General features: G+C 50.6%; 2 protein-coding genes across 2 annotated transcripts in view; both read right to left on the bottom strand.

Annotated features, from left to right (window-relative positions):
* Positions 1-5294: 5294 nt before the first annotated feature.
* Positions 5295-13171, bottom strand: CLEC19A (C-type lectin domain containing 19A). Its single transcript, XM_068147401.1, has 5 exons — positions 13009-13171; positions 8008-8173; positions 7426-7519; positions 6560-6692; positions 5295-5812 (listed from the first exon to the last, which is right to left on the bottom strand). The coding sequence occupies exons 1-5, from the start codon at positions 13097-13099 to the stop codon at positions 5733-5735; spliced, it is 564 nt and encodes a 187-aa protein (XP_068003502.1). The 5' UTR covers positions 13100-13171; the 3' UTR covers positions 5295-5732.
* A 4340-nt stretch (positions 13172-17511) lies between these two features.
* SYT17 (synaptotagmin 17) overlaps positions 17512-24873 on the bottom strand; it is a 41623-nt gene continuing 34261 nt past the window's right edge. Inside the window, exon 8 of the mRNA XM_068147400.1 lies at positions 17512-18655. Coding sequence (XP_068003501.1) covers positions 18459-18655 — 197 coding nt within the window. The 3' untranslated portion in view covers positions 17512-18458. The remainder of the gene's footprint in view (positions 18656-24873) is intronic.

Below are 24873 nucleotides of genomic sequence, written 5' to 3'. Positions count from 1 at the left end.
TTAGTGGCAAGTGGATTTTTGCCACTAAACAAATACTCGACCATGAACGCTGAGCTCTCAAACAGCCACTGAAGTGTAGGTCAACAAACTTTTGGGAACCCATGACCATTGAGTCTAAATAAAATTAAGCCATTGAGCACCTAAATAAAATGAATTTTGTCTTCAGGATGAAAAAACAAATCAACAAACCAAACCAAACAGACCTCTTCCTTGTCCTCTCCTACAGCCACCTCTGAAAATTCAAGCCAGCCCTACAGCACTGTTCTATCCCAGGGCTCTCCAGCAAGTGCTGTCTTTGTAATACCAAAAATTGGTAAACTTGTAATCTAAGCTGGCATTTTCCCAAGTCTCCATGCACTCCAGAAGCAGAGGATGGTGGTTATTCCCATAGAAGCAGGGCCACAGCCCTCCCGTTGTGTCTGGTGGGTGTTGCTCCAGGGAAGGCTCCAGCCATATGGCTCTCATCTCCTCCCCCAATCACGCAGGAGATGGTGATTCCTTAGACTACCTTTGAGTTAAACCCCCTCACCTTCCTAGCCCACAGCAGATATCTGAACACAGCCAAAGGAGGGTATTTCATCTGAGTCCTCCTCATGCTACAGAGGTGCAAGAAGAAAGCTTCTCCTGCTAGCCTTGACCTGTCCTGTCCTGTCCTTAGCAAGGTCTCCCAGAAATCACTCAGATTTTTTGTTATCCCAAGCAACTGCACGAGTACAAATGGCTGTCAGAGGGAGTGAGCAGAGGAGGTGCACACTCCCTAGGACAGGAGCTGTGACACTGGGTTTCTGTAGGAGGGATGCAGTTGTAACACATGCCACACTCCATCAAAGTTCCCCTTTGGAAAGCTGCTAGACAGCAGCACCAGTCCCTGCCACACAGCCCTGACAAACCACAGTCCATCAGGCTCCTGACAAAGAGCTTCACGAACCATGCAATCAACAGCCCAGCATCATTTTCAAGAAATACAAAAGAGCAAATATCCAGTCACCATGGTAACCCCCAGAGATGAACTAGACTGTGGGGTTTTTTTCCAGATTACCCAAATAAATCTACATTCTGTCCATGCAGCAGGAGCAGGGCATCTGGGACCTCATCTGGGGGAAGCAGCCAGGTGTTGCTGAGGAGTCTGCCCAAGAAAGCTCCACTCTGGCTCACTGGCTCCAGGAACTGCAGCTCAGGGTGCCAGCTGCCAGTCATTTCTCTCACTCACCTGCACTTGAGCTCCGTGCCCTTCAGGGCTGACTGATTTTGTTTTATGAGCAGAACCCACAGCAGGGATTGTGCTCCTGCTCAAGCTGTGCTTTACTTCTGATCAGCAGCATCTCTGACGATTAGCCCCCAGGAATGAAAGTTTCCAGCCAAGTTACCAAGCCCCTGTTCACAAAAAACCTTCACCATGCTTTGTGGGTGGCTGTGCTGCAGAGTTCTGTGCCAAAGCAGGACAGGGCTGCTAAACCATGGCCAGCACTTCCCACCAAGGCAGTTTTCACAGGAAGCCTAGAAATCCACGGCCACAAAAGAGGGAGAAAGCTTTTGGTGCACCGATAAGGAGCAATTAACAACAAATGGGCCCTGGTGCTGAGGCAGCACTGTCCCAGGGTGTCCCAGGCTGGAGGAGCACCCAGCAAAAAGCTTCTCCAGGGGAACCTGGTGCTGCTTGAAGTCTCACTGAACTTTTGCATTGATTAAGGTGCTGTCACACACCAGGAGCTTGCAGCTTACAAATCCACCTTTGATCATGCCTCTGCCACTTCTCTTGATACCATCTCAGCTGAGCCACTGTCTGTCTGAGGGACCACTGGGCTTGGATGTGTGCAGGAGCAGATGTATTTCCCAGCAGGTTTGTCCCTGCTGGCTCCCACCAACCAGCTCATTCCCTGGCAGCAGCAGGGAGCAGCTGGTGCAAGGTGGGATGGGAAACCCCTGCTGCAGAACATAAGGAACATCTTGGTTAAGCCAAAATCTGCAGGGACCTGCACAGCACAGGACCAAAACCTTCTTGCCTTCCTCATGCCCCACTGCATCATTTCTCCCTGCCACACATTTGGGACACGCTAAAGCTGGGGGGGTCCAGTGCTAGCACCATCACAGAGAGCTAACATCATTTATCAGATGCTTTTGTTGTCTTCTTTGGTGATGGACCTAACTGCCACAGCCAGGAAATATCTCTAATGTACTCACTGAGCTGCTGGAAGCCTTTTTTTGGCCCTGAGATATTTTTGTTCCCTGTCCCAGGGAAGGGTTCTGAAGCATCCCTGCCCCGGGGCAGAAGATGTGCCAAAGTTCAGGCAACGAAAATCAAGGGAAACAGGGCAGGGGAAGGCGATGCACGAGGAAAGGTTGAAGATCAGCTGTGCAGCCCTTGCCCTCCCAGTAATTTTCAAGAGGAAAAAATCTTAAGAATTAATAGAGGGCAGCCCAGCCAGCTGTCTGAGTGATGGAGGTGAGAGACTGGAAAGTCCTCACCAGGCTGCCGGTGCCAGCGCAGGCTGCTGCCAGTGAGCTGCAGCAGTGCGCTCCAGGAAGCTGCACTTGGCTTTGCAGGTCCCATCCCTGGACATCCAGCAAGATATTTCAAGAAATAAAGAATTATAATAGTGGGGGGGGGGTGGGGGGGTGGGGAAGGAATCAGAAAGCAAATGGTGCCAGCAGGGCTATCCCTCCTGCCTGCCATGCCAGGGCCTCTCTCTGCCTGGGGCCAGCTGTGCCTCTGCAGACCAAGAAATGTGGTATAGGAGGGTAAAGGCATTTGCCACCAACAGACAATTATCTTTGTTCTCCTCTAGGCTACATCACACTGCTCTCAGCTTACTCCAACGTTCATGAGCTACAAAGGAAGCTGTTCAGCTCCTGAAAAAGTCAGTGACATAAAAGGATTCTCAAGCATCAGGTTGCTTGTAAGTAATGTGCAGGAGAGGTGTGGGAGAGCCCTGCTGCTGCTGGGGTCCGCCACTGCCTGCACCATATGGTAAGTCAGGACAGAGAAATTCAAGGTAACAGGGGGGTTAGGGGTTGTGGGACAAAGAGTGCAGAAAAAGGAAATAAAAAGAGTTCAGCCTGAAAATCTGGAGGTTTTTCTGGCCACCCAAAACCTGAGACTACCCATGCTGAGAGAAAGGGCACTTCCCATCTTCCATTGAGCGCTGACCTCACCAGATCCGCTAGAAACTCATTAAGAAGGTGCAAACGCCTGTTGTTTCCTGAGGTTTGTTTGATGACTCTGAAGCTGAAGACACGAGGGAAGAGAGAGGGTTGTTTTTCAAGGAAGGACCCTGGAGCCTTGGTGGGAAGCTGGGAGGGATGCAAAACAAAGCCCCTAATAACTTTAGTCCTGACTTTCAGGTCACGCACGTTGGGTTCTTTTTACCTGGAAATGAAGATGTTAATTGTAGCTGACAGCTTTCATAGGTTTCCCCATTAGCAATATTTTTAGCCCCAGTAGGGCCCAAGGCTTCAAACACTTTCCCAAGAGAAGGTTTTAACCTTTCTTTTGAAATATCACATGTCACTTCCAGGGGGAGGGGGAAAAAATAAATAAAAGGGAAAAGAAAATCATAAAAGAGTTGTTTGGCTCCAAGCAGACCAAGCTCTGGCCCAGAGGAGCTCCCAGCTCCTCTGAATGGGGAGGCATGGGAAGGAAAGGGAGAAGAAACCAAGGAGAGGCAGCCTGAAGTAGAGCTTGGCACTGTGCAGCAGCACCAGCCAGTGGGGCAGTTGCCTCTACAGCACCTTAAGCCTCCCCTCTGGGCATGGCCAAGCCCAAGGTGGGTTCTGCAGGGTGTGCTGGCTCCTGTTCCCTATGGGATGGCAGATCTCCACTGCAGAGAAGGGACCACACTGCAGCATCAGCACTCAGAACCAGCAGTCAGTCAGACATGTGCCATGCCAGGCAGATCACAGAACCCTGCTGTCCTGCAGCAGGCAGAGGGCCTGTTCACAGATGAACTCTGGTGCAGCCACCAAAAACATTCCTCAAGCCCTTTTCCTGCCACAGATCAGTGCCTACACATCTGCAGTTCGTTAGCTTGTCAGATCCAAGAATCTTTGGTTTATATACAGCTAGCTTCTTTACCTACTCTTAACATCTCTGTGTAATTCCACATCTTCAGATGAAGCAAAAGCCCCAAGAAACCATCTTCAATGCTGTCTCCTGCCCAGGAGTGGAAGCAATGCACACTGCTTGCTTTCTGTGTCAGACTGTGGATAATGTGTGGAGATGTATACTGCAGTGAACATTTGGATGCATTATGCATTCCTATATGGTGTATATAAAAATGTTGCTTATATAAACACAGGAAATACATGATCAGGGATGACAATATTTCCTTATTTTAGAAACCTGCTCCACACATGTTCCACTGACACCACCACCAGTTACAGTTTCTCTCCACATGGAAACAGCCTAAAGCTGTGCTGACGCCCAAGGAAGCAGTTATGAGCTGCCAGCACAGCCTCAGTTATTTGCCTCATTATAGCCAGGGCAATCAATCTGGAAAGCCTTGGTTTTGAAATGTTATGTTTCTAAGACAGTGCCATCAAGGGAAAATGGACAATTTTATGAGGGTGCTTTCACTCATCTTTGCAGATAGTGGCTCAGCAGCTTCAGATGAGGCAGTCCAGGACTGTCCCAGCTGCTTTGGTGCTGTGAGAACCTGGGGCTTATGCCAAATCAGGGATAAAAGGGACACCCCACTTTCAAGAGAGGGAAAGGGGCCAGAGGGGGAGGCAGCCTCCTCTGCATGGGGCTTCTTGCAAGCCACCCATATGCCATGGGTCTGTGCAGGACTAGAGGGCACAGCACAGAGGCTTTCCAGGGAGCACTGGATTTATTGCATTTGATTGGGTCCAGTAGCACCCTTGCAGTCATGTGCCCTGAAGGAGAAGCATGTTTTTGCCTTGATATTATGGCCATCTGTTGGGCCCCAGCACTACCACAGCCCCACTAGCACCCAAGCCCTGCAGATTCACCCACATGCAAGGAGCAGGGTCCCATCTCCCTGCTAAGCAATTCCAACCAGGCACCCTGCAGCTGCCACCACCAGATGCACCTCCCCAAAGATTACCTGGAAGACAAAAGTGTCTCTGTGGTGCCAGTGCAGAGCAGGAAGACATCAGCAATGGCCTCAGGAAAGAACATTATCTCACCTAGCAAACAGGGCTGCATCAAAAGCTACAGGCTGTCCCCACTCCACTGCCCAAAACCAGTTCCTTTCACACAAGACCCCTTGTCATCAGGATTTGCTGCTACTCAAGTGCCAGTAAGACAGAGGAGCCTCCACCTGCTGTTGGCTGTTTATTTCAACAGAGAGAAAAATAACACAGAAGAGACATTTTGTATAACTTAACAGAAAACCACACTTTTCCTCCACTTTCCACATATCAACGGGCAAAATAATTTCCTACACACAGCTATTTTTGGTGCTAGCACTTCAGTGTGTTGGTAAAATCCTGGGTTACCTCTAATACACTGAGAGAGCAGATCTGACACCCAAAGGCAGGCTCGGGGGCTCCTTCACTGTTTAGCACAGCTCCCAGCACCGTTTGCCTACGAGGTGGGCGAGTGCTGCAGTCATCCCCACGGCACTGCCAGCAGTGGTTTTGCAGCTGAAGGCTGGCCAGGGTGCTGAGCAGCTACACGGATCTCATCACCCATGCCCTGTCCTGGTTGTTCTTCCCCGGCACGGCTGGAGAGGTGACCCGAAATGAAAGGGGTGGAGGCAGAGCCAGCAGCCTCAGTCCAGGGCCAGCGAGGGGATCTTGCAGACGAAGGGGAAGGCTCTGCCACAGGCGTTGTCGTTCCAGGAGCGCAGCGCTACCCCCAAAAAACCCAAGGTGTTAGCCAAAAAAAGGTGTCAGAGAGAAACCATGCACTGCCCTTGGGACTGGGACCTCCTGACATTGCAGGATGCTTTCCCTGGATGTCCTCAGGCTGCTTCCAGCCATGCCCCTTTGCAATATTCCCATCCTAGTGATGCTGGCAAGGACACCTGGCCTCAGCCTGAACGTGGGAGCAGGGAGACATCTGCAAACACAGTCCCATAAAGCACAACATATCACCAGGTCACAGGTGGATGGGACATTAAAGTATGTCCACAGGCTGGACACACCTGGCTGGTCTCACTGGAAGTTAAGGTGTGGGGTGGGATTTTTGAACGAGCAGAGTCTTGGCCCATCTCAGTGAGGTGCCCCTGGCACCTCAAGGGAGAAAGGGAGGGGGAAGCTGGCAGACTGAGATGTGACTCTACAGGCAGTGTGTGGGAGGGGAAATGGGAAGCTTTGACCTTTGGCTAAATGCAGCAATTCAGTGATGCTCCCATGCTGCCTCTGCTACGGGAGAGGGAGATGGACCGTGAGCAGAGAGAAAGCGAGGGTGTGTGTGTGTACATGGTGAAGGAGAAAAAGCATCCCTGCTCTGCAGAGAAAGAAAGAAAATAATAATAATAAAAAAAATCAAACTCGAATCCTCAGCCTGCCAGCAACCTCCTCAGGAAAGCGGTGGATTGCATTTATTGACATGCAAATAAGCGTTAAGGTTCCCTCACCGCCCGGCGGCACTCACCGCTGCTGTGCCTGTACCAGATCTGCACGCAGTCCTCCTCCTCGGGGATGGAGTGAATCCCGTCGTCGGGCTGGCTGCCATCCCAGTAGTGGTAGTCATAGGAGGAGCCATCCGTCCATTCGAAGTGACCCTCCTGGCATGGGGCGAGTGAAGAATGGTCGTGATAGCAGAGCTGTGTTTGCAGCAGGCACCTCTCTTCCATGCCGACCTTTGTCCCTGGCCCCCACCCCAAGTGCCACACAGGCCAGGGACACAGGGAGAGGCTGTCACTAACTCAGCAAAGGTCAAACAGCACATTTGGGTTTTACAACCAAAAACCTACCCTGGAAAGTGCCAGCATCCACAGCTTCTGCACCAGGGAAAGCCCAGAAATTAAACTCACATAATTTGTAACACACCCACCTAATTCTGTGTCCCTTTTCCTATCCATTCCTTTCCCAACACCTACACAAATTTGCTGACACGGGACCACTCTCTTGAGTTTTCTGCTACATGTTAGACTGTGCATTGCCAACATGTCAGCTTGGAAATGCTGCAGTGTGTTACACAGAAGAGGGTTTTGACACTGGAGGCTATTTGCTCTTGATGGACCAGCAGTGCAATCCCCTTTCTGTTAGTCCATTACCAAAATGTCATGTGAACACTTAGCAAGTGTTAATCAGTTCTAGAAACACTCTCATTTTATAAGCAGGGTGGAGGGGATGAAAAAACAACTTTCCCCCAAGTGCTGCACAACTGAGCCTACAGCATAAGCTGATTAATGGGCAATAAGGAGTAAGGAAGAAACCTAAGTGGCTTTCCAGGGGAAATCCCAAGGAAGGGAACTTTCCAAAGCCCTTTCCCACAGGACCACGTGGAGCTCTCACCTGCCGCAGGTCGTTGAGCCCTGTCCAGATGTCGGTGGGGATGCCAGGCACACGGCTGTTCACCAGGTCATACACGAAGACATTTTCTTCCCAGCTGGCAAACAGAGCAGCACAGAGCCACTGAGGTGATGTGAGGCCAATGGTCAGACGTGCCCCTAAGTATCTGCCTGACCACAGGGCCAGATGGATCTCCCTCTTCTAAATGCTGTTGATTACTTGCTGTGCAAGAGTTGCGTGGGGTGGGCAAGAGCTAGGGGAGAGGGAATGGAAGGGAAAACTCATGTAGTCATCTTGTATTTCTACTCCTTTTCCAAGAGTAAAAAGATGCAGGTTTGGGGAACTTGGGGACTACTATGGTAGTCTTCCTACCAGCCCAGGAAAAGGCAGGGGTTTTTTATGTTGCCTTTGTGTGCCCAGTGCATCAGACTTGCTTGACCCAGTCACTGCTGCAGAGGGATGCTCAGGCTGGGACACAAGCCTGCAGCTGCTGTAGAGGTTCTGCTGTGGGGATGGGACTTCATTTGCATTTCCTTCTTCCCCAGGCTGTGCCAGGGTGGGATAACAAGTTTCTGTGCCCCTCACCTGTGGATGGAAGCCAGCTTGGCTGATCTGATGCCAATGGAGAACTCAGCACAATAGAGGTCAGCTTCAGCCCAGGTTTTGTTGATGGGGAAGTAGCGGTAGCAATGCCCCTCGTACTCAGTCCAGAAGAGTGGGCAGGAGTAGGCGTGGACAGGCTCTGGCATGGCTGCAGGCAGAGCAAAGGATATCCAGCAGCTGAGGGTGAGGCAGCACGGCTGGACAGCCAAGCAGGCAGTGGAGGCAGCAGCACCCAGCCCTGCTCCCCACACCTCACCCAGGATAACAACAACCAAAACCATGTCTGGACAAACGAGGTGGTGTAGAAGCTTTGCAAAAGTTTGCAGAAGCCAGAACAGATGTTGTAAAAGCAGTGGGTTTCTCAGGTTTAGCATCTGCCTAAGTCAGGAGGAGCCTTTTAAGCCAGTTTAACATCCTTTTAGGCAAAGTGTGCATCAACTAAAGGCTCTGACTTCTGCTTCTGGGGAAGCTGTGATAGGGACTCCTCTCACCAATGTCACCACTACCAGAGCTACCATGCTGGGACAGGAGATGACAGCTGGGGGCTGTGGGGTCAGAGCTGCACCCTACCCTTCTGCTCTCACCTTGGGCACGGCCAGCACCTCCTCCCTCCAACCAATCCCCCTCACTGTCCCTGTGTCCCCAGGGGTGCACGTACTCACACTTTGGATTTTGGCCCATAAATAGCTAGGAGCAGTGCCGGCATATCTGCCTCCCGCTGCCAGATAAGAGCTGGGGCCCACAGCAATCTGCCTCCTCCTTCACCACTGTTCAGCACAGCAGGGAAGCCACCCCAAAAGAGGCCATTGTGGGGCCTTTGTAGTTGCTGCTGTGCAAACACCGCAACAGGTTAACACATCCCTCTGGCTCCTCCATGTCACAGCCTCCCCTTGTCACATATGGAGAGGATGCAGCAGACTCCAATCACCTGTGTGACCCCCAAGTCTTGTGGGAGGTAAGCTCAACTTCCTCAGCTGCTAGTTTTTGAGCCTTGGGGAATCACCAGCTCCCCCAGAGCCACTTCTCACAGCCCTGTGGGGTGTCAGGGCTGATACCAAAATAGAGGGTAACAAGAGGTCACAGGAGACACCAGATGCTGTGAAACTATACAAGTGGGTCACAGGCTCAAGCCCAGAGAGGTCAGGTTGATAATAGAGGGCCTCTGTTATTGAGAGGCTAGTGGACATGGCTTTCCCCAAGGGTGAGGAGAGCAAAACCCTGCCAGCAGTCATTTGGGTCATGGCAGTGGTGACAGCAGCATCAGCATAGGGAAATGGAGAGGTGAGGTGAATTCAAAGCAGCTGCAGGAATGTTCAAGGAGCAGAATTGTTCCCCATGACAGTGCTGGCAGCTCTGGGTGATACTTTCATAATTCATCAGCTCTTTCCACATGGGGAGCTCTGAGTGTTTTACAAACAGCCATCAGCCATCCCCTGGGTGCCTTCTGTCACACCTCCCAGGTGTGACTTACCGCAACCAAGCTCTTCTACTGTGATGCTGGCCAGGAATCCCTCTCCCCACCAAAAGTGAAGTAGGGGGTCAAACACAGAGGACAAAGCCTTAGCTTCACTACCAGGTCATGGATGAGGAATGTCCCCCCGCTCAGGATAGGGCTAGGACCTGGTTCTGGCTTGTGGTGGCACCGAGTTGCTGCTCCCTCCTGCTGAGGACACCCCAGGGGTCTGCAGCAGAGAGGCACCATCAGCTCCTCAGCAGCTGGGATTTTATAGTAGAGGCTGTGAAATCCCTGCAACGAACTCTTCACCTCTAACAGCATAGTGGCAAAATTCACAGAGCTTAACCCAGCAGTATCCCCGGCAAATGGGGCCCTTTGCTCCCAAGTGCTAATAGCAGTGGCGTCCCAGTGCCTTGGCTCCGAGCCAGGTCCGTCAGCACCCCGATTGCCTGTGAAAATCAGAGTAGCCAAAACTGAGTCAGAGATGGAGACAGTCCTTCTTTGTTATTCCATGCTGCTTCCCATTAGGTAGCATTAATTTGATGAGCTTCAGTGAACCAGAGGTGCCTGGAGGAATTTAAGGTTAAATATACCGAAAGGGAAAATAGGGGAGGTCAGCGTTTAATTAGCATCTTTGCTGTTAGGTCAGGATCAGAGGCTTTGGCTGTCTCTTTGGAGGAGAACTATTGCTCCCAGTTTTACAGGCAGGAATGGTTTGGGATGCTGCTTTATCTCGAGTCTTCAGGTGCTTCTTTTATCAGAGAGGCCACAAGAAATGGGATGACTGGTTGTGGATATAGGAGCTTGCTCATGGCCCCGCAGGAAAACCTCATAACCCAAGCCGGCAGCTGATGATAGTATTTGGATCTGAAGGGGGGCAGGGGAAGCATTGTGGAGCTATTTAGACCAGATCTTCTCTATTAAGCATCCCAGCAAAATATCACCCCCAGAAGCATCCTGCACAATGCAGGAGCAGCACAGCCACTACCCAGAGGACAGGGGCTCCTGCCGACTCCATATCACTTCATCCATTTGTCCCCAAATTCCTGGTGAAGAGCAATGGGAAGAATCCTTCCTCCTTTTACTTATTTACAGTGCAGCAATTTTAAGGTCAGATTCATGTTTTAATGCACCACCACAAAAATAAGTAATACAGCACCACAAAAATAAGTGTCCAGGCTTACTTGAGGGTAAGATTCCTACCAAACAGTTGCTACTAACTCCAAAAAAACTGGCAAAGAAGAATTTTCAGGTGACAGAAAGAGTTTTGTGCTCTCTAAATCAGTGCCAACAAAACTGGAGCCTTCTTATTTATTTACTAGCTGAGCCCCACTGCATAACCATCAGGAAAATCGCTTGTCAAAATCTTGCAGAAACTGGCACTGCTCTGCCACAAAGTTTCACTTCCCCAAGTGGCTACATTCCAATCAGAACTAATTAACTGAGAAAATCCCAGCCGCTTTCACAGGGCTTTTTTCATTCCAGGATGCTTCTGGGAAGGATAAAATACCATCTGCGTGACTCCCACGGACTCACCCAGCAAAGAGCAGGCTTTTTCTCAACAGCTTCACCCCAAGGTGCAGTGCTCCACACCTCCAGCAATCCACAGACCTGAGTTACGAAGTTCAGGGCTAGGAGAAGGTTGGCAGGAAATCTCCATGCAAAAAAGACTCCTGGGAGGCTGTAGCTCCATCAGAAGGTTTTAGACAGCAGATGATCTTCTTGCCACTGAAGAGCTCCATTTCATCAACAGCTGATGCTTTCCAAAATAACTGAGATCTTAAGAGACACCTCAAAGAATTGCAGGGTCTTGAAACACCCTCCTTGGCAAACTGATAAGCTAATGCTGCCATCTGACCTGAAAAGGCAAGCGAACCTCTTCAGCTCTTGGCAAGTGGCTGGGTTTGGAAGGTGTCCACCAACACTCAAGAGGCTTCTCTGAAGTGAATGCCAACAGAGAAGAGCTGAGGAGATCCCTGCCACGTGGATGTCTGAGTCCTTCACAGGGCAGAGCTACCTGCAGAGCCCCTCTGCAGGTACTATCTGAGTGCTGTAGTGCTGAGTGATGGATGGAGAACACTGCCCTGCTGGCAGCAGGAGGTGAGGCTCAGAACAGGCACCCTGCTACTCAACAACACCAAGTCACCTCTTACCAGGTCAGGACCACGAGGAGGACTGTCACCATGGCTTTAGCCTGTGCTGGCACTGCTGGAGCAGTGAGCAGTTAAAGGGAATGGGCAAGACAACAGGTCTGGGACAGGAGAGCCCCAAAGTGGCTTGTGGTGAGGCTAGGGGGGTTCAAAGTGCCAGCTGAGCCAAATTGCAGCCTCAACACATCCATGAGCCCACATCCTCTTTTACTGAATAAACCAAAGAAGCAGTATTAAAACTAGGGTCTGATAGGCAGCAACATGTGTCAGGGGCTAAGCTAGTGATGCTGTGTGATGTTGGGATAGCTCAGGGCACCTACCTTCAAGACTACCAGATCAGGGGAGGGGGTTTGGTCCTCATTCCAAGTGATGTATGGAGCTGGAGGGGACGTTGACCACTGATGCATGTGAAGCTTATTTAATAACTGGGCAATATTTTACACACTCCGAAGTGTTGTTCAAGGCACTTGTTCCAAATTTACAAGTTAAACATTAAACACCAGTGGAAGCACCCTCCTCGCCCGCAGAAGGCTTTGGGTTTAAAATCCTATAGCAAAACCCAGCTGGTTTTACAGCTTCAGATCTTCTGCCAGGTGTGTGTGGAGTTGTGAGGCTGTGGCAGACAGCAGCAGCAGCCCTCCTGCAGCCGGCACTAACAGGAGTTATCTTGCAGAGGTTTTTCCTCCTTCATTAGTTTTGGGGAAGCTGCCAGGAGTTAGGTGTCTGGCAGGAAAGCCAGGCTCATAGCGACCTTTTTTTCCCCTTCTCACGAACTCACTGAAGGAGCCCCTCACAGAGCATGAACAAGCTCAGAGAAGCAACTCTCACTTGCACCAGCCCCACAAAAAAAGTTTGCAAGAAATTTAAATGACATATAGCAGTCATCATCACCAAGAGCACGGGGGATGGGGAAGGAGGAAAATTAGAGGGGAATGCCCTATTTGTGGCCACTTTTCAAATACAGTAAGTGTGAATAAATGAAGAGGCAGCCACGGTTGCTGCCCCAGCCTGTGCTGCCGGGCTGTGTGACCCCATGCTGCTGTTTGTGCCTGCTGCCGTCCGCGCTGGACCCACAGGAGGGACGGCAGGACACACAGGTACAGGCTGACGAAGGCGAAAACACAAACCAGCTAAACACAGAAGCAAAACCAGCCCAGAGACAGCTTCAACAGCCCGGGAGAGAGAGCGCAGGGCTGCTCTGGCACAACCTCGCAGCGCAGCTGGTTTCAAGTGAAACCAGAGATTGCTGGAGCCGCTGGAGAGCACGGACCGCCGGCTGCCGACCCGGCAGGAGGTACCCACGCTCCGCTCCCGGCTGGAGCCAGCACAATTCAAGGCCACCGCTTCCCCAGGACACAACCGGCGCTTTGCACTCACCTTGACTGATCTTTATGTTTGTCTGGGGGAAAGCCTGGGCTGCGAGCAGCGCGGCGGCGAGCAGCGCGCACACGTCCCAGCCGCTGCCCATCGCCAGGGCCGCAGGACGAGGCGCTCGCCCGGCTCCAGTTGCAGAGGTCACTTCTCAGCCCGGGACCTCCCAGCTGTGTCAGGGAGGCTGTGGAGGAGGAGGTGAATATAGGCGCGGTGCTGCTCCCTCCCCCAAAAGCAGCAGCTCTTCCAGTGACACCCGCCTCCCACCCACCGCTGGCTGAGCCCGGGCAGGCTTGGTGCATCCCTGAGCCCAGACCTGAGCTTGCAGCCTGGCTCAAGCTGCACGTCTCTCAGAGAGCTTTTGTTAAACATTGGAGGCTGCAGGCAAGCAAAGAAATCCTTTATCTACCCACCCGTTGCTTCCTGAGACACAACAGTTGAATCCCCAGTTTAGCTGTGCTGATGCTTTGCCCCACAGAGATTCTGGTGGGCATCAGCAGCCAGGTACTAAGGGGACCTCAGGGCAGACCTTCACCTTGGAGTGCCTGAAAAAACGTGCCCCTTCTGCTTGCCGTGGAAGGGCAGCAACCCTTCCATCATGGATTGAGTTAAATCTGCAACTAAATCCATGACACCTTCAAACAGGTGGCAGCTGGAAAGCATGGGCTGTGGTAAGGTGGTAAAGCAGGGGAAGCTACAGCAGGGCAGCTGGGTCAGGCAGGCTGTGCCTGCAGGGAGCTGGTGGAGAGGTGCCCAGGGCTGTAGGGGAGCACTGTCTTGTAAAGGCTTTGTGCAGTGTAATTTAACTCGTTACTGCCCCATTTTGTGCTTGCCAGATCCACGAAGTGCTAGAAGAGCAGAAAGCCTTTAGCAAGGGGCAGCAGTCAATATTACTAACAGACAATATTATCTAGCATCTCTCCTCTCAAAGCCTTTTTGGAAATAAACTTCAGATGCTTACAGCTCTTGTGTAAAGTCCTTTTTGAGCTGTTGCATGGGGGAAACAGTACAGACACAACTACTATGCAATTTTGTGATCCTGCTCCATTTCCAGTTTACACCTCAAGTGAATGAGCTGCTTAGGGACACATGTAGTGCTGTTGCCCCTTCAGTCTTAGCCACAGATTACAATATCCAGTGCTTTCTTGGACTTTAGTTGGGCTGATCCATTTTTACTGGCCAGATACAAGTAGAAGCAATTTAGGGTAACACTGAGCTTTCAGTAAAGCACCCAGACTTACTCCAGAGGCAGCAACTCACTCAGCTGACTCACATATATTGAGTTTCCTTTGCACTAAATAAAACCCCTTAAAAAAAACTCCCATCCCCCTCTCCCTTTAGTTCCATACATTGAGCTGAAACTGGAAACTCCTACTGATATATCAGACCTAACTGTGTGCCAGCCCCAGATAAAGCTGGTGTCATGAGCAATTATCAGCAAACTTCTGTAAAACTCTGAGAATAATCTGCTCCTAAAACATAAACATCCATGTTTCAAGAGGGAGCAGAGACCCAAAATAACTACAGTCTAACTAAAGGTCCAGTGCAGGAGCATCCCCTCAGTGGAGGCAGGACCCCCAAGTCCTCTGCACTGCCCTCGAGCTGGCGGCTCCTTGCCCAGCACAGCAGCTGGGCGCCAGCTTTGCTCCCTGGGAAAGTACATGCACATCATGCACACAGAGGCAGCTGGAGCTGCAGCTGCACTTTGTGTTATCTTCTGATTCCACTGAACATGGGATGTGTTTTACCTGCTGGATGCAGCCCTGGGAGCACAGCCATGTCCCATTTATTCAGCCCTTCTGCTCTGCCCCCCCTCCCTCCCCACACCATTTTCTGATTGTCCTCCGAGTCAGCAGCTCTTCAGGGTGCTCTCATCCTGCTTTTTCTGACCTTTCCTCAGGGTTCCCTCTCAAGTTTTTGGCATCATATGTACAAGAAACCCCCCTCCCTCTGAAATGGACACCTCGTGGCTCCAAGGACAGACTAACTGGCAAGAGGACCTTCTGTTAACATTTCATTCCCAGAGCTTGAGCAAAGAACAGGCAGGGGCAGGTCTCAGGTCAGCCTCTGTGGATGCCCAGAGTTTATGCTGCTACCCATAGACCTCACAGGGAAAACAATATCAATGGCAGTGACTGCTGAAATCACAGCCCCTTATCTGAGCCTCTTTGAGTTATAGGAAGAGATTGGCCTCCTGCAGCACATATTTGCCCAGGGCACCCCATGAGCTCCCTCACCACTGTGATTTACTGATGAGACAAAGCAGGAGGAAGCCAAAGACCAGTGATTTGCTATGACTTTGCTGCACCTTGCTCTCGAGAGGCTGGTTACAATTGAAACCCACCACCCACAACATGCTGGGGAAGGGGATGCCCATGGACAGCCCTGCAGCAATCGCTCTCCCCATCACTTTGTGCTCCTAGGACAGAGCAGTTGTGCTGGCAAGCAGAAGAGAGCCACATGCAGGTGTCAGGGAAGAGCGTTGTGGTAGTTTTAGGCTATGCCTTTAAAATTTTCCACAGATCTTGACCAGAAAGTGGTAAAATGTAAATAAATCACTACTGGGTGTAAAAAGTAAAATAATTATAGTTCCAAACAATCCATTGGAAGGGACAATGAGCTTAAACTAGTCTGCAAAACAATCTTTCTCTCTTTGCACTTCTTCACTCTGAGAGAGACTAACTTGCTTCTGCTTCACCTTGGCTGCATTGCTTTGGCTAAGTCTAACAAAATATCTCTGTGCTCCTTTCTCTTGTCCCTTTTGTGTACAAAAGGGTAAGGGGGGGAGGGGGAGGGAGAAGCTATTAGCTGCACATTAATTGTAAATACCTATAGATATTGTAAATACTGTATATTTTGTACACATTCATTGCATTTCATTGTAGATTGTAGTCTGGCTAGTAAATACAGCTTTCATTTGCTTCCAGCTGAGCTGCTCTGGTAAATTTAATGTTGGGGGGGGGGGAATTTACAACCCACCACAAGCATGCACAACCACACCAACAAGGGAAGCTCCTACCTGTGCTTACCCACAGCCAGAGGGTGATGTTTTAGCAGTGAGATCACCAAGACCCTTTTTTGCCATCCTCTGCCCGAGGCCATGCTGTGCTCTGCTTGGGAGCAGGGCATCTATACTGCCACTCTCTCCCAGACACTGAGAGGTGGGCTCTGGATACAGAATCTTGTAGCCTCCTTGTATTTTGTTGCATTCTCTCCTCCACCATGGCAGGGTCACCGTATCAGGCTTGGCTGTTATATGGAGAAGGTGTAGGGATGCTCTGAGCTTAGAAGGCAATGAAACACTCATGACTCAGTGTAAACCCCAGCACATCCCAGACTAAAGCTGTGCTGCAGGCATGCTGGTATCAGAGGTACACCACAGACCTTCAGGCTGGAGCAGAAACACCCTGACTGACACACCTACACCTGTCCCTAACTGGAGCAACCACCAGGGGTGGAGCAGGTATATGTAGGTATTGTTTTCTTAAAGAACAAACAACAAACTATTAAAAGCACAAGAGCTAAGGGGATTTGCTACTGGACTTCATTTGATCAACAGAGAGCAACATGACTGCCTCACAGTGTAAGCTCTGCATTGTTATCACTCTGCCCTCCCAGTTTTAAAAGTCAAAAGACTACAAGTGAAGGTAAAGCTTTCTGCAGCTCCCAGCCCCACGTCCCTGCCACAAACACCACCTTCATTTTGCTTAAGGCAACTCTCCTGCTTCCAGCAAAAGGGGCTGGGCCAGGGTGGATGGAGAGCAGGCTGGTTCAAATCTCAACAAGGCAATGGATGGGCCCCCTGTGGACCAGCGTGGCCATGGGGTAGCTCTGCATGCCAGGGTGCAAGGAGGAAGAGTGGACCACAGCCTGGAGCATGGGCTACCACCCAGCAATTCCACAGGTGATCTAGGGAGCAGGGTTCAGCCAGAACCCAGGGTCATCCCCACCTCCTCTGTTTGATCACAGCAACACTGACAGGGCAGCAGAGCTGACCCGTACATAGCACCCCAAGGCTTGCAGCCCACACAGATAAGCACTGCTGAACACAGAACAGATGCTTCCTTCTCCCATGTGAAGACATGGGAAAGACTCTAAAGCCACAGGCCAGGCCCAGCCTTCTTCAGGATGACTTTTTCCTTTGATTTCTTGAATGGGCTGTAAGCAAGACACAAATTATTACACAATCTCAATGCTGATAAACAGAACAATAGAAAAATAACAACTGGGAGCCAAGTCCTGCAAAAGTCAGGACCCAGCACCCAGTGCAAAGACTTTGACACATATGACCCACAGTGTGCTGGGTGTGCTCTGGCTGGGGACCAGCATGTCTGGCTTGCTCTCCTGACCAATCTCCATTGGTATGTTTCCAAACATCCCTACAGCCACAGGGGGGAGGGGAGCAAGTGCCAACATTATGGCTTTTCTCATGCCACAGCCATAAACAATGAAGCACAAGACAGGGATGAATTGTGCTGGCAAGCATCACCTCAGCCTACATGCCACAGGTAAATAGAATTTTATTTTCAGTAAATATACAATCTGCATCATCATCATCATCATCATACCAGACAACACACTGTGGAAAAATAAAATGTACAGAAGCAACCAAGAGGACAGCTTGACCACAGCTAAGCTCACTTGGTGACCTGGAGGACTACCTGGCTTAACACACACAACACAGAAAGAGCCACTGCAGCCTGTGAGAGAATTCACATCGTGTGGTTTGGGTCTTCAGAAGCGCAAAAGTCCCCAGGGCAGGTTTCTTTTGCACAACACAGGTTTGGAGAGACACGAGCTGGCTGGCCTGGCACGAAGGGTACTGGGAAACGTTTACTCTGCTACGTCATCACTGCATCTACTGGGCACAGGCAGGCTGCTAGGGAGCAGCAGGACTCACCGCTGAGGTGACGCCGCCTCCGTCGGGCGCCCCGTCACACACACACGCAGGCAGACAGACTAACAGCAGCTTAGCTCTGCTGAAACTAGGACAAGGACAAAACTGGAGCCAGGATCGACTGCACCACAGGTTCTACCGTTTGAAAGAAAGATTCTAGCCTAAATACCACGTTCACCAACGAGAGCACACAGGTACGTATATCTCTGAGAGGATGAGCCATGGATTCGGACTGCAAGGACAGTGGAGGCAACTCCAAACTCCTCCACCCACTCAGGGCTTCCCATGGCACCTCCATGTGCAGCCCATGCTGCTCGGCCACACATTCTGCCAGGCAGGATGCAAACAGCTGAGTGGTGCTGAGTGTGAGCAGTAAAGGATCAGAACCCAGTGGGACACAGTTCACAGGGGTCAGCGTGGCCAGCAGGGTTCCAGCAGCTGCTTCAAACCAACAGAGCTGCTGTGAGGTGCATGGAGGGTGTGAGTTGGGGTATTTTGGTCAGTGGGACTTTTTCCTCCTCCTTTGCCTGCTTGGGTTGACTGCTGTTGGTCCTCCACCTCATGTTACCTCCAGGGAAGCTGGAGAGACACGGTCACACTCCTCCCGGGACCGCAGGCTGTGCCACTGCTCCACAGCCGTCCGGTGCGCGTTGAGCATCCGGCGCCAGTGGTTGGACTCAGGGGCACCCGTGGAGTACTGCCCGATCACAATCCTCCCAATGAAGTCATTGCTGCTCTTCACGTTGTGCCCGTAGACTGGGGAGAGCAGAGACAGAGACTGGTCAAGGCAAAAGCATTGATTGTCCATCCAGAGCCCTGCCTCCAGAAAGCCAAGGGTCCTGCAAATGCCCTCTCACACAACATGCCAGACACCAGCAGCTCTGGGGTAGCTCAGCACCTCAGAAACATCAGAGGGACCAAATCAGGAGTTTGGAAGGAATGAGGTAAGCTGTGCTACACAGTTCAGATCCACAGGACACAAACCCACACTTACTATGGTATTCAACAAGAATAGCTGAGGTAGACTTACAGAATGATCAGGATTGGAAGAGGTCTTGAGACCTTATTGCTCTCTACAACTACCTGAAGGGAGATCGTGGACAGGTGGGGGTTGGTCTCTTCTCCCAGGCAACCAGCACCAGACCAAGAGGACACAGTCTCAAGCTGTGCCAGGGGAAGTTTAGGCTTGAGGTGAGGAGAAAGTTCTTCACAGAAAGAGTAGTTGGCCATTGGAATGTGCTGCCCAGGGAGGTGGTGGAGTCACCAGCCCTGGAGGTGTTCAAGAGGGGATTGGACGTGGCACTTGAAGCCGTGGTTTAGTAGTCGTGAAGTGTTGGGTGGTCTTTTCCAACCTTATTGATTCCATGATTTAGTTCCAACTCCTCTGCTATGGGCAGGGATCCTTTCCACTAGAGCAGACTCCGCAGAGTAAGGATGCAACCTGGCCTTGAAGCAGAATTACATCACTGCAATTCTTCTGTTTGTCACCATCAGTTATCTAGAGAGGATGCCATCAGCTCTGTGATGGCTGCTGAGGAAGTGAGCCTGTCAAGAGGCCAGGCTGGTGTTATTTAGAAAGGCCACCTTCTGAAGATGCAGTGAAGAATTTTAAGCCATCCATCTCCGCCTAATACACAGCTTGTCAGAGTTGTTAACAAGTTCTTCTACGAGGCAATGGATCACAAGGGTAGCTAGCATGACTATGCTAAAGGTCCTGCTATGATTAATTATCCTAGAGAAATCCAATATGGTGCTAAAAACCACACAAAAGTACCCCCAAAGCAAAGTCTTCTCTGATCTTATTATATAGGATTTTTGTTTGTTTATTCTACACCCCTCCTTCCCCCCCCCCCCCATCTGCTCCTCCCTTTCAGCTTCTTCCAACAAGTAGAGATGGAGGAGAAGTCCTCATGGTCCAGCCCACAGGACAGCAGCTGGGTGCTGTGCCACACTCTGAGGCCAGGTACAAGGGGACTGAGCTGTATTCTCTGATGTCTGAGCATCCCCTTCCAGAGTCTTGAAAGGACCCTAGAGTAGATTTCAGATTAAATCTGCTCTTAGCCACCAAAAAAACCTCCCCAGTAACTGCATGGAGCTGCTCAGAAGCAGAAAATGAGGTAATTATCCTTTGGGGTTTTCAGACTGACCCAGACTCTGGGTTGTGGACAGGTAGACACTGCTTTCCATTTAAGAAACCTATTTTCCTGCCAGAAACTGCACACCTGATCTCATGAGCTCTTTTTCCTCCAGTGCAGTAATTTACATAATAGCAACATTCATTTTCAAGCCAATGCAGAGCAAAAAAGCAATTAAGGATGCAGAGGTCAAACCAATTGCTTCTGCAGCTGCTCTTTATTGAGAGTTTCATTTGGGAGCAGAAAGGCTTCTTTAATAAAAACAATTAAAAACATCTCTAATAGAAATGCTTAAACAGAAATTTGGTTCACTTATGTCCATTAACAGGGTTGCATCCTTGAGGACAAGTAATGCACTCGTGGTGGGTTGATCCTGGCTGGACACCATGTTCCCAGCAAAGCTGTTTGGTCATTCTCCTCCTCAACTGGGACAGGGGAGAGAGACTACCCTGAAAGGCTCGTGGGTTGAGACAAGGACAGGGAGAAGATCACTCACCAATTGCCATCACAGGCAAAACAGACTTGACTTTGGGAAATTAATTTATTACCAATCAAATCAGAGCAGGATGAGAAAAAATCCTAAATCTTAAAAACACCTCCTCTGCATCCTGCACTTCTTCCCAGGCTTAAATCCACTCCTCCCCCTTCTTCCCTGACCTTGCTGTCTGCCGAGTTGTTTCTCTCACATGTTCTCTCTCCACTCTTCTGAGTGCTGTTGTGCAGCAGTTTTTTGCCCCTTCTTAAATACATTACCCTGGAGGCGCTACCACCATCACTGATGGGCTTGCCTTTGCTGGCCAGCAGTGGGTCTGTCTTGGACACAGCTGATACTGGTTCTATTGGACATGGAGGAAGCCTCTAGCAGCTTCTCACAGATACCACCCTTGTAGCTGGACATGAGCCAGCAATGGACACTTGCAACCCCAAAGGCCAACAGCAGCCCGGGCTGCAGCAAAAGCAGTGTGGCCACAGATAGAGGGAGGTAATTCTGCCACTTCACTCTGCTCTCATGAGACCTCACCTGTAGTACTGCATCCAGCTCTAGAGCCCTCAACAGAGAGGATATGGACCTGATGGAGCAGGTCCAGAGGAGGGCCACAAAGATGATCAGGGGGTTGGAACACCTCTGCTACAAGGATGGGCTGAGGAAGCTGGGGGTGTTCAGCCTGGAGAAGAGAAGGCTCAAGGGAGACCTGATAGTGGCTTTCCAGCACCTGAAGAGGACTGCAAGAAGGCTGCAGAAGGACTGTTTGCAAAGGCCTGTAGTGACAGGATGAGGGGCAGTGGTTTGAAAAAGAGAGAAGGGATTTAGATTGGATATGAGGAACAAGTTCTGCACCAGGAGCATGATGGAAGACTGCAACAGGTTGCTCGTGGAGGTAATTGAGGCCTCATCCCTAGAGACAGAGTCAGGCTTGACAAGGCTCTGAGCAACCTGATCTAGTGGAGATGTCCATGCTCACTGCAGAGGGGTTGGACCAGACCTTTGGAGATGTCTTCAACCCAAACCATTCTATGATTCTATACTAATTCCTCTTTTGACTGAACATACTGGCAGCCTGGAAGTGACCCGGAAGGAACACCCATGCAGAAAACATCCTAAAGCTAACTTCAAGCTACCAGTGCCATTTCTGTGGTGGGGGACAAGCTTTCTGCTGAAGCACCCTGTGCAGCTGGGCCCACAAAGTGTCTGCACTTCCTGAAAATCCTCTGCCAGACATGCCCTGCAGTTACTCAGCAGTTACACCCATGCTTTGCTGCCAAGTACAGCCACACAGGGCTTCTGCTGCCACCTGCAGCTGGGAACAACAGGCAGAGAAACCTCAGCATGATGGAGTGGGTGGGAGCTCCAGCACAAATAGTTTACCTTTTCTTCAGCTATGCACATAAGTCACCTGCAATGCAATTAAAACCATTTAACTCAAGGAGAAGAAAAATAACGAGAAGGAAGGTGCTTCTTTTTCATCTGCCCTACTCAGGCTAGAACATCCCACACAACATCCTCACCCAATTTATACTAGTTTGTCATCAGTTTATTTACAGCACACCACCACCCACTCTCCAATAAGTTGTCCCCAAAGTGGATTTGAGCTAGTTAAAAACTAATTTCGTTGCATCCTGTGTATTTTAATGAAGCCCTTAAAGAACAGAGCACCCTGGGTACAGCTCACATGCACCCCATCCCACAATGTGCCAGCCAGCATCATCACAGAGCCAGTCACAGGAACCAACTCCGCAGGGCAAGAACTCCCCAGAGAATAAGAGGGCTCTGCCCTCTTCCTTTCCACTGAAGGATATTCAGCCAAAATACTGAAGAGCTAAAATCCAGCTTAATGTTTATAGCTGGTCTAGAGAGGAATGTTGAGAGCCTGGGTAAATCATCAGGCCAGAAAATCATTTTTAAAACCCCTGCCCACTCTTCCATACCTGCAATTGCTGTTGCCACAGCCTGTCCAAGTTTCATCTGATACCCTCAGCCCACCAGACCAGGGACCCAACAGATGCCTGTATGGTAAATAGCTTACTCCCAGGGCTCTGCAGCACAAGCACATCTAAGCCTGCACCTCCAGGGTTGTGCTGCAAGCTGCAAAACCCACCCCCAGAAACACGTAGCCATCAGCACCCTGCTCAGGTGGCCACACTCCATGCTGTGCCCAGACATCCTCGAACTGCAGCCAAACCACTGGCAAAGAGAGAAATAAGCAAAGATATGTCTCTGGCAGGAACCACAATCCTGTTAGCACTGACCCATCAACACTCCCTGCACTTCCCCACTTTGGAGACCTTGGCAGGGGCTCAAACAGTGCCTTAATCCACATGCTCTGGCAGGCAATGCTTTGTCCCCCACACTCTGCAGGCCGGAACCAGTGGATCCTTTTCTGTGCCAGCCGCTGAGCTCTGCCATCAGCTAGCAGGTCTGGGCTGTCGGGTTAAGCAGGTCTGAAACCTACTTGTGAACTGCTTGACATCAATATTCAAAAGCTGTTTAGCACAAGGTGGGTGCTGCTCGGAGCAGGCAGCAGCCGGACTCATGACGCACGCTGCAGAGGTCACAGGTGTGGACCATGCTCTGCCCCTCGCTCCTTAGGCATGGCCAGTAACATTTAGTAGAGAAGAGATAAGCACAGGGGAGTGCAGTGCCTTCACATCTCTCAATTTAATCTCCATCAAGCTTCGAAGTGCACATAAAACTGACCTCCCAGCATCTCTGGAGGTTTTTAAGGCCAGGCTGGATGTGGCTCTGAGCAGCCTGATCCAGTGTGAGGTGTCCCTGCCTGTAGCAGGGGGTTGGAACTAGATGAGCTCTAAGGTCCCTTCCAACCCTAACAATTCTGTGATTTTATGATTCTGAACCTGCCCATCTCCAGGGCACTGGAACCACATGGCTGAATCCTGCCCATGCACAGACCCATCGCCGCTCCAGCATCCAGCTGCTTTTCCACACGGGAGACCACCACACCAAGGAAACTCATTGGAAACCCATTTCCCTTCTTGCTCTCCTGTGAGGGCAGCCCCTGTGCTCTGGCAGGAGCAGCCTGGGAAGGGGACCCTGCAGTTACACCAGTGCTGCACCTTGATCAAGATATTTGGCTAATTAAGGCCTGGCCTCACACAGGGAGCAGAAAGAAGCCAAGAAAGACCCAGGGAACAGGGGAAATGCAAATGCACTTGCAAATGTCTTGCAGAGAGCTCAGTGACACACAGGAATTGACACCTCATGAAATTACCTCATCAGGAGAAACTTGGATTCATCTCTTGCAACAGCCTGGAGGACATTGGACAGGAGCATCTACAGCTGGATTGCTACCTTCAATTCAGTTTAGTTGTATTTATTTTAAACTGCATCTTACTCCTCTGCACTACGATCCCCAGATCCACCAAAACATGGTGTCATGGATATTGATAGACCTCACAGGAACAGCTCCAACACCAATGCCATGCAAGCAAGGGGAGTGGTGGCCATACCTGTCAGGCACATTCACACAGCTCCTCTGATGGCCACAAGGCCAGGTAGAGGCATTTCATCTCCAGACAGTGCTCTATCATCCAGAGCAGCTACTGTCACTGAGGTCTCTCCTCATTTGAGACACAAGAAGCTTATGGCTTCTTTCACCTCAGCAGGAGCCAAACAAGATGAAAGGATGAAGCTGAGAGAGGCATGACACTGCTTAAATTAATGGGCTTGGCAAAATGAGCAAGCACTGAGGATCAGAGGGTTTGCTCCCTCCTTTAGGAGAAAGAGATTCCCCCCAAATTCCAGAGAACTCCAGGATAAACTGTTTCTGCCACATCTGCAGTGAAGAACAGTTGTTAGCTAAGTCAGTTCACTTGGAGAATTTGATTTTGCCTCAGAAGCAAGCAACAGATTGGCTCAGGAGGCATGAGCATCTTGTTGCTCTCACCAGGTTTTAACAGTGTTTCACTCCTCCTTGTCAAATCTGTCCCTGGAGCATCTTCCCCAAGCAACCCCAAAGCAGGATCAGGGCTGCAGGACCCCACACAGCATCTCTGACCAGCCCTCACTTTCTGCTCTGCTGTCACCTGCTCCAGGCTGACAAACAGTACCTGTCATGGAGACCAGGAAGGCATAGATGGGGATCTGGAGGATGGAAAGCAATGGAGACCCAGAAGAGTTTTGAAGCTCATTCACCGTCCTGCTGTGGAAGAGGCTCTGCCAGGCAGGGGGTTCTCCAGGAGGCCTAGGTCTCCTGTTCCCAGTACACCCTACTTGTTCTCCCATCCTATTGCCCCAAAAGCAGATGTCCTCACAAGACCTGCTGGATCACCTTGTGTGGCCACAGGACCTGGAGCAAAGCAGCCAGGACTGTGGGAGGTGCT

The sequence above is a fragment of the Melanerpes formicivorus genome, unplaced genomic scaffold (genome assembly GCF_026170545.1).
Source record: "Melanerpes formicivorus ecotype bairdi unplaced genomic scaffold, bMelFor1.0.p_v2 SCAF_14, whole genome shotgun sequence".
In the NCBI taxonomy this organism is placed as follows: domain Eukaryota; kingdom Metazoa; phylum Chordata; class Aves; order Piciformes; family Picidae; genus Melanerpes; species Melanerpes formicivorus.
The sequence above is the reverse complement of the archived record's forward strand: the minus strand, read 5'-3'. Positions and strand labels throughout refer to the sequence as shown.

Excerpts from the sequence above, each read along its gene's own strand:
- CLEC19A (XM_068147401.1), bottom strand. The coding sequence starts at position 13,099 with ATGGGCAGCGGCTGGGACGTGTGCGCGCTGCTCGCCGCCGCGCTGCTC. Across the intron at positions 7,520-8,007 it reads AAGCTGGCTTCCATCCACAG|CTGGGAAGAAAATGTCTTCG; the intron begins GTGAGGGGCACA and ends TCTGTTTGCCAG. Across the intron at positions 5,813-6,559 it reads CTGGTACAGGCACAGCAGCG|CGCTGCGCTCCTGGAACGAC; the intron begins GTGAGTGCCGCC and ends TTTTGGGGGTAG.